Genomic DNA, 9,359 nt, shown 5'->3' on the forward strand with positions numbered 1-9,359 from the left:
TCAATAGTAGCTAAATCTATCACATTTTATCAAGAAATACTAGTTTTAGAAGGCAAAATGAAAGTTTCATTAAAAAAAAAAAACACAAACCTACCTCTGTTGGGTTTGGGAAATAGGGAGAAGAAATTGGACCACTTTTGGGGATAAATGGTATGGATAGATTATATGCTGGAAAGAAAGTGGAAGTGCTTAACTTTTTGCTCTAAGTAGAATGATGGTTAATCAGGGAATGGACTGTGTGTGTGCATGCATATGTGTGTGGTGAGGTCTTTGATCAAAAAGCCTTTGCTTTTGACAATGTAGACAACTTCTGGGTATTTTCTCCTTTCTGTGATTTCATGACACTACTCTCTTCTGGTTCTCTTAATTGTTCCTTCACAGTCTCTTTAGCAGGTTTATTGTCCTTGTGTCTTGGGCTTCCCTTATTTTTTATATGGTCTCTCTTGGTGACTTCATTAGTTTGTGTGTGTTTAATTATCACCTATAATAGATACTTCATAGATCTCTCTCTAGTCTCAGTCCATCTCTTCAGCTTCAATTCTATATTTCCAGTGACCTGTTTGGCCATTGCAAACTGAATGTTCCAGTGATGTCTTAAACTCAAACATGTCCAGAACAGACCTCTTATTCTTCCCCTTACATACCACTATGCCTCTTCTGAGTCCCTCTCTTTCTGCTGGGAGTAATACCATTATTCCATTCATCCAGGTTTGTAACTTTGGCATTATTCTCATCTTCTCATTTTTGCCTTCTTCCCTTGTCCAGTTCATTGCCTATTCTTTCTATTTCTGACTCCACTGAATCTCTTACATTCAATGCCATCTGTCTCCTCACAGAATTGCTACCTTTATTCAGGCCCTCATCACCTCTGTTATTAAAATGACTTCCTACTTGGCATTTCTCTCTCTGGTCTCTTACCACTGTGCTACATCTGCTACACAACTGCCAAAGTGATTTTCCCTAAGCACATATCTGGCCATATTCTTTCTCTACTTAATACATTTCACTGACTGTTACTTCTAGGAAAAATAGAAACTCTGTTTAGCTTTTTTAAAGCTTTTCACAACCTGGTACTAGCTTATTTTTCCAAAAACACTAATCTTCTGACTCACTATCCATTCTAAAAAAGAAGAGTGGCAAAGGGTTGTGATTAAGTGACCTGTCACACATCTAGGAAGTGTCCCTTATACCTGAAGTCTGGTTAGAACCTAGGTCCTTCCAGCTCCAGGCCTGGCACTCTCTCTGCATTTTGCTACCTAGCTACACCTTTTTTACCAGCCTTATTAACCCCTTCACTCTCCAGTTCAGTTAAACTAATCCTTCCTATGTTCATACATGGCACTCTCTTGTCTCTGTGACTTTACTAGCCATGCCCTGTATCTCAAATACACTCCCTTCTCAATTCCGTCATAGTACACTCCAGACCACTTGAAACCTTTCCTAATTCTGAATATAAGTGACTTGCAAGTGGAGATTGTTTCTTTCTTTGAATTTATCATTATTTGCATTTGTATCTTTTTTTTTTTTTTTTTTTTTTTTTTTTTTAATTAACCCTTACCTTCTGTCTTGGAGTCAATACTGTGTATTGGCTCAAAGGCAGAAGAGTGGTAAGGGTAGGCAATGGGGGTCAAGTGACTTGCCCAGGGTCACACAGCTAGGAAGTGGCTGAGGCCAGATTTGAACCTAGGACCTCCCGTCTCTAGGCCTGACTCTCAATCCACTGAGCTACCCAGCTGCCCCCTGCATTTGTATCTTTTAGTGCTTGGCACAGAACATATGAGGTGAGGAAAGGAAATAAGCATTAATTATGTGTCTACATTGTACCAGACACTGTGTTTTACAAATATTATCTCACTTTATCCTCACAATGACACTGGGTGGTAGGTACTATCTCTGTCCTCATTTTAGTATTGGGGATACTGAGACAAATAGAAGTTAAACGACTTACCTAGTATTACACAGCTAGTAAGTGTCCAAGGCATAATCTGAACTCAGGTCTTCCTGACTCCAGGCCCAGTGTATTATCCACTGTGCCACCATCTTCATAAACCAGTAGGTGTAGAAGAAGTACTTATTTGGGCTGGTTAGGTGGCTCATTGGATAGAATGCTAGACTGGTGACATGAGGTTCTGGGTTTAAATGTAGCCTCAGACACTGCTTAGCTGTGTGATCTTGGGCAAATTACTTAACCCCTGTTGTCTAGTCCTTAACTTCTCTTCTGCTGTAGAATCTATAGTTGGTATCAATTCCAAGGCAAAAAGTAAATTTTTAAGGAAAAAAAAAAAGAAAAGCTTATTGATTGTTACCCAAGCTAAATGGGGAGATCATAAGGGGACATCTGTCTTAACTAAGAGTAGAGGAAGTACCCTTGATGAATTCAAATCCTCAGACTTGGAAGAGCCCATCCCATGGTTCTTGAAAGAACTGACAACTGTGATTGCTGAGTCTCAGGTGGCAATTTCTTTTTAAAAAAATCCTTACTTTCTGTCTTAAAATTGATACTATTGATTTTAAGTCAAAAGAGTGGTAAAGGCTAGGCACTTGGGATTAAGCAACTTGCATAGAGTCACACAACTAGGAAGTTTCTAAGGCCACATTTGAATCTAGGACCTCCCATCTCTAGGCCTGGCTTCATATCCACTGAGCCAGTAAATGAGACTCTGGTTTATAGTGTTTACCAGTGATGATACCATATGTTATAATTATGGAACACTAGACACATGCCATGATTATGTAGGCTGAAGCAAAAGTTGTTTCTCATTCAAGAATTGAAATAAAATAGTTTAAGGAAATAATATGGTTAGAAAAGGTGAACTAGTCTTATATTACTAACAAAAGACAATAGATAGTAACTAGAACCTAAGAAAGTTTAGAAGACCTAGAGCCTTTGAGCAGATGATATCTCCACTAGGTAAGTTAGGGCTATTCCCCAAAGAGATCAAATCAAAAGGAAAAGGATGCTCATGTGCAAAAATATAGCAACTTTTTTTGTGGTGGTCAAGAATTGAAAACTGAAGGAATGCCCATCAATTGTGAAATGGCTGAAAATTTATGGCATGTGAATGTAATGGAATCCTGCTATGCTATAAGAAATGATGGAGGGAATGGTTTCAGAGAAACCTGTAAACACTTGTATGAATTGATACAAAGCAAAGTGAGTAGAACCAGGAGGACAGTTTATTAAATGGCAAAAACATTAAAAAGACAAACGACGTTTAAGGACTTTTGAATTCTGATAAAAACAGTGACAAATTACTATTTCAGAAGATTCATGATGAAACACCTCTAAATATAGAGGTGATGAATTTGGAAGGAAATTGAGGGAGTGTATGTGTGTAGACATATATACACAAGTCTGTAAATATATTTTGGACATGGCCAGTGTGCTTTACTATACATGTTTGCAACTGGAATTCTGATGTATTGGGATGCAGTGTAATGGAAGGAAGAGAATTCAGATGCAAATTAAAACTGAATTGAAAAAGAAGTCCTGGTACATAATAGTGATCCTCAGACACATAGATTGGAAAAAATGTGGAAAGTTTGTATTCTTATCTATGGATAAAAGTTTACTCCTATTGAGGAAATGATCATAGATTCATCAAAAGTATGAATCCAAATGTCTGGGAATGGGCTTCATAAATCCATTACGTACATTGTTATATAGTGTTATGTAAATGTGAGTTGGTTCAATTGTATTTTCCCCACTATAAAAATATTTTTGGCTCAGCTCAACCTTTTTCTCTTCCTCCTCTTCTAACTGTCTTGTTTATTTAAAACTAACATTATGATTATTGATCAGGCCTTAAAACACTACTACTAGAACGCAATACTGTTTAGTTCCCCTTTATCATCCATCTCAGTATGTCAGTGTTGTTTTCTCTTGATCAAACTATTCTGCTCCAGGAGGTTCTGTAGAATATGCTCCATTCCACATCCTCTTCCTTACCTGCCCTGGATCTCATAAAATCTTAACTAAATAGAACAATTTCCTAATATTCATAGCATGTCTTCCATATATTAATCTTACTACATTTTTTTCCATTTGTATGATTTTTTTTTTTTTAATTTTAAACCCTTAACTTCTGTGTATTGACTTATAGGTGGAAGATTGGTAAGGGTAGGCAATGGGGGTCAAGTGACTTGCCCAGGGTCACACAGCTGGGACGTGTCTGAGGCCAGATTTGAACCTAGGACCTCCTGTCTCTAGGCCTGGCTCTCAATCCACTGAGCTACCCAGCTGCCCCCGAGACAAATTTTTTTGCTGAAAAAATAAATGAAAACAGAAATCGATAACTGATGTCAATGAAAACTGAGTTATTACTGTATATTAAAAATAAAAAGACAACTTGAATCTGAAAGCAAATTTTTGATAAGACTAAAAAGATGTTATAGAAGACTTGCAATTGATAGTAAATATTATGCTGGCATTGTTAAACAAAAACAGTTGGTTTAGTTCAGCACTATTCCTTTTGATATATGATGCATTTGGAGGTGAATGACTCATTTTCTACGGAAACTTTAAAAACTAAGGAAAGCTATTTTTTCGACATGATGATAATTAGAATATGTCTGCAAAGCATTTTATAAGCATTCTTTCATTGTGAGATCACAGTACTTCTGCCTAGATAAGGTGCTGTTATTATTTTCATTTTATAGATCAAGAAACGGAGGCAGGCAGTGTTAAATGGCTTGCCAATGATCACACAAATACTAAGTGTTTGAGGCTTTATTTAAAATCAGGGCTACCTGATTCCAAGTTCATTGCTCTCTCAATTTTTATCATCCAACTCCTCAGGATTCATTCTTTCACTAAGAACTTAATGGATATAACATATGCATAGCATTGTTTGAAGAGCTGAACAAAAATGTCAGTAAGTCTTACAATGTCACTCACATACCAAGACATACTATCAAAGACTTTGATGTTCAATTATGAAGCCATAAAATAATTTATCTTGTCCGTTGTGGGCTTTTTAAAATTATTTTGGGTGAAATGTCATTTTGTTTTTAAATTTATGTTTATGTTCAATTTTTTGTATATTTCACTCACTTCCAAAGACATTGATTATCCCTCTTGAGCTAATGAGATATCTGTTATAGCAAAGAATCAAGAAAAGCGAGTGAAAAACAGATCAACAATACTAGCCAGCATAACATGTCAACTGAGTATGTTAATGTGTATAATATTCTACATCCATAGATCCTCCTCTCCCCTCCCACTCCCCCACACCCCCCAAAAAAATCTGGCTAAATTTTGACATTATAAATATTCAGCTTCCAGGCTTTTAGGTTTTGTTCTCCCCATTTGTACATTTTTCCTCCTATAATCCTTTACTTTCTGTCTTAGACCAAACTCTTAAGACAGAAATACAAAGACTAAGCAAATAGACTTGCCCAAGGTTACATAGCTAGGAAGTGTCTGAGGCCAGATTTGAACCCAGAGGTGTGCAAGACTCTAGGCCTGGTATTCTATCTACTGTACCACCTAGCTACCTCCCGTTTATACAGTGTCGAAATCAATTTTGTATATTATTTTCTTTTGTCTTACTTAATTCCTTGTGTGTCAGTTCATATGTCTCTCCATGATCCTCTGAGTTTTCATAATAATTACATTTTTCAGAATAATCATATTCCATAGCATTCATGTATCATGATGTGTTTAGCTGCTCCCCCTCAGCCCATAACTCCTTTTCTTCAGCTTTTTTATTCCATAAGAAGTGCTGGTACACGTATTTTGGTGAATGTGAGACCATTTTTTACTTTCAGATATAGTCTAGGTTTTAAAAAAATTAAAATTTGGAAAATATGACATATTACGATGAATGCTAGCCAGAGAGTAAAGAGACCTGGTTCTAGTCTTGTCCAGGTATGTGACTTAACAAGCTGCTTAACTTCAGTGAACTTATTTACTTCTGAAAGAAGTGGGTTAGATTTGATTAGGGGTGCTTTTGTGTGTCATGTTTCTCCTTTGGTAACCTAGTGAAGCCTGTAGACCCTTCAGAATGTTTTTAAATGCATAAAAAATACATAAGATTACAAGAAAAACCAGTTGTATTGCAATAAAGTTATCAAACAAACTGTCCAACCAGGTTTACAAACCTTAGATTCAAAGTCCCTGGATAAGGTGATCACCAATGTCCCTTTCAACCCTAAAATCCTAGGCGAGGAATTAATCTGAATGTACATACTCTATTAACTTAATTTGTTAAACTATATCTTAATTTTGAAATGTTCACATCATCTTCATTTCTGAAAAAAATCCTTCCTTTATAGTCCCTGTACCTCTTGAGCCATCCATGTGACAGAGATGGAAAAAAAAAAAAGAGTCTAAAAAGCAGTTCAGCAAAGTTAACCCCCACACACCAGCTTTATGTAATGGTGAATAAGCTAGTGTCCCTCACCTGTCCTCATCTGCCTCTTCAGGGTATGGAGAAAGGTCTCTGTCATTCTTTGTGGAAGCCAGTGAAAGGAGGCAGTGAGGCAATGAGAAGTGAGGGGTTTTTTGTTTTTAAATTGGGCAGCATTGCATGTGTGAAGCATTGAAAATCAGTGTAGTACAGAGGAGGAACTAGAGGTAAAGGTTCTTCTCCCAGGAAATAATTGCTTTATTGCTAGAATTCATCACTATATTTTTATAAGAATGAGATTTCTTGTATATTGCTTTATTTTCTTGTTATCACAAATCTGAGTGATTTCCTAGGTGTTCCTGGCCAGAGCACTTGAGTTGTGTGTTTTTTTAAACCCTTACCTTCTATCTTGGAATTATACTCAGTATTGGGCAAGGCAAAAGAGCAATAAGGGCTGGGCAATTGGGATTAAGTGACTTGCCCAGGGTCATTCAGCTAAGAAGCCAGGAAGTGTTTGAGGTCAGATTAGAACCTAGGACTTCCCGTATCTCTAGGCCTGGCTCTCTATCCACTGAGTCACCTAACTGTCCCTCAAGAAAACTTGAATTGTCAAGTTGTTCTACATCAGTATGTCACAGACCAGTGATGGTGACAGTTGGGAACTTAAAGTAGGAGACACTTCCTCCATGGATACAGATAACGACTCATTCAACTTGGGCTAATGCTAGCCCAAAGAACTTGAAAGACTTGTGAGGGTTGGATTGGCATTTGTATTCCTGCCTTTACTTTTTCTGCTGTTGCAGCCTCACCCCTTGTCCCCGGAACATGTCCTGAAAGGCTGATTCTCTTGTCTTCCAGAAACATGGTGGTGGCTTTGAAGGAGCTTTCTATCCGGGGAGACTTTCGTACTACTGTCGAGTACCTGATCAAGCTACTGGAGACAGAGAGCTTCCAGCAGAACCGCATAGATACTGGCTGGCTGGACAGGCTGATTGCTGAGAAAGTCCAGGTGGGGGCTTCTGGGACACAGTAGAGCTCCTCCTCTCCCAGCTTCCTCCTGTTTCCCCACCCCCTGGTGCCCAGGTTACTTCCTGGGGCAGGCCTGAGAGCAGCACTCTGGGATTGAAATGTAACTCTTTCCCTCCTTCAGGCTTCTCTCAAACTATTCTCATTCTCAAATTCTTTCTTAGTCTAGGTTGCATCAGTTTGGTTGGGAAAAGCCAGGTAACCCATACATGGCCTGAGCACTCAACATTTTGGAGGGGTGATATTTTGCTTTTACATCACTGAGGGCTGCCTTTGCCTTTTCTGAGAAAAGCCAGTCTAGTACCATTCTATTAGCCAGGTGGCTTTCAGGCACACAAAAAATCCTTAGGAAGCAAAAGACAGTGTGTGTCTGGGCCCTGGCATCAGGAAGATGGTGAGGCCACTATCCCAGTACTAATTTGGGCTAAAGAAATGAAATCATCTATTAGAAACTTTTTCTACTGTGAATTTTTCCTTTTAGGTTTGTGGAGTAAAACCAGAGATGCTGATTGACTGTATTTTTTCTTTGCCCTCTTTTCCTTTTTCCTAGGCAGAACGTCCTGATACCATGTTGGGGGTTGTATGTGGGGCTCTTCATGTGGCAGATGTGAGCCTTCGGAATAGTGTCTCCAATTTCCTTCACTCTTTAGAAAGGTAGGATTGATTATTTGGTGTTACATAGCCCCTCAGTGATTACTTATTCCGACTAATTATACATTGGTCTCAGGACACTAAACTGGTCAATATTATCATTTTCAAGGTTATTCCTGACAGTTAAAAAATTACATTTTTATTTACTTAGATATTTTATTAAAAGCTTAACATTGAACATTACATTTGCTTACTATTTACATTTAAGTTAACTTCAGTGTTTAAAAAATCATGATAAATTTTTCTTCATTCATCATCTGGATTTTTTGAACATTTCTTTTCCTTTATTTTCCCTCTAGTAAGGTCTTAGCCACTATGTAGTCCCTACTTCTGGTTCTGCCCTTCATAAAGATCCTTCTAGATGTTTTTGCATTGTTGAACTTAATTGCATTGTAGTATTCCAGTATATTGTATGTAACAGTTTATCTGACCATCACCCAATCACCGGGCATACAGGTTATATGAATAGTTTGTAAGCATTTCTTTCCTTTCTCTGCAGTGGGAGAAAGGAAGGAGGTCATGGAGAATGGCATGCGTTTTGAGGGTTGGGTTAGGGAAATACTAAAAGAGATTATTTTCTTTGTCCAGGATCTCATATGAAGAACATGGACTAGAACATAGATTAAGAGGCTGTATATACATAATTGGGCATTTGAGCTCTCCCTGAGCTGCCCATTACTTCTCAGGCCTTGGACTGAGAAGTTCTTGTACCCCTTTCTAACCTCAATTTCCTAATGTAACTATTTTTAGTCCTTGAGAATAAGTTATGTGGATAATAAGTGATGGCTTCTGAGTTATATCAGAGCATCAGCCAGGCATGTATGAGGCTGGATTAATTTTTAGGGCTTGCTCAGAGGACTCATGTGCTAAGTTCCACTTTTAAAAGTCTGAAGGGAAGAAGAACTTAAGGAAACTAGAAACAAGAACTTAAACCATATTGAAAGGGGGAGACACCAAGTTCGTAAAATGGAATAGGATGGTTAAGCTGCCCCTGAGGTAACCATTTTCATGGTTCTCCCCTGCTGGAAAACCTTTTTTTGGGGCAAGATTTATTCATAAATGGAGATGGGTAGTTGAGGTTTGGCTATACTTGATTATTTGATTTTCAGAGCCATGTGGTGATGAGTGACACATTTTTTTCCAGGGGTCAAGTCCTTCCTGCTCACACACTTCTGAACACAGTTGATGTTGAACTTATCTATGAAGGGGCCAAATATGTGCTGAAGGTATAAGCATCCCTGGGAGCCCTATTCTTTACTTTTCTCTCTCTCTCTCTCTCTCTCTCTCTCTCTCTCTCTCTCTCTCTCTCTCTCTCTCTCTCTCTCTCTCTCT

The 9,359-nt window shown here is 38.1% G+C and overlaps 1 protein-coding gene across 2 annotated transcripts in view; it reads left to right on the forward strand.

Annotated features, from left to right (window-relative positions):
• Nucleotides 1-9,359, forward strand: part of ACACA (acetyl-CoA carboxylase alpha) — a 246,389-nt gene that overhangs the window by 60,930 nt on the left and 176,100 nt on the right. For both annotated transcript variants that reach the window (XM_044673681.1, XM_044673680.1), the window contains 3 exons: nt 7,209-7,359; nt 7,927-8,030; nt 9,172-9,253. In XM_044673681.1, coding sequence (XP_044529616.1) covers nt 7,209-7,359; nt 7,927-8,030; nt 9,172-9,253 — 337 coding nt within the window. The remainder of the gene's footprint in view (nt 1-7,208; nt 7,360-7,926; nt 8,031-9,171; nt 9,254-9,359) is intronic.

This window comes from Gracilinanus agilis, chromosome 4 (assembly GCF_016433145.1).
Source record: "Gracilinanus agilis isolate LMUSP501 chromosome 4, AgileGrace, whole genome shotgun sequence".
Lineage (NCBI taxonomy): Eukaryota > Metazoa > Chordata > Mammalia > Didelphimorphia > Didelphidae > Gracilinanus > Gracilinanus agilis.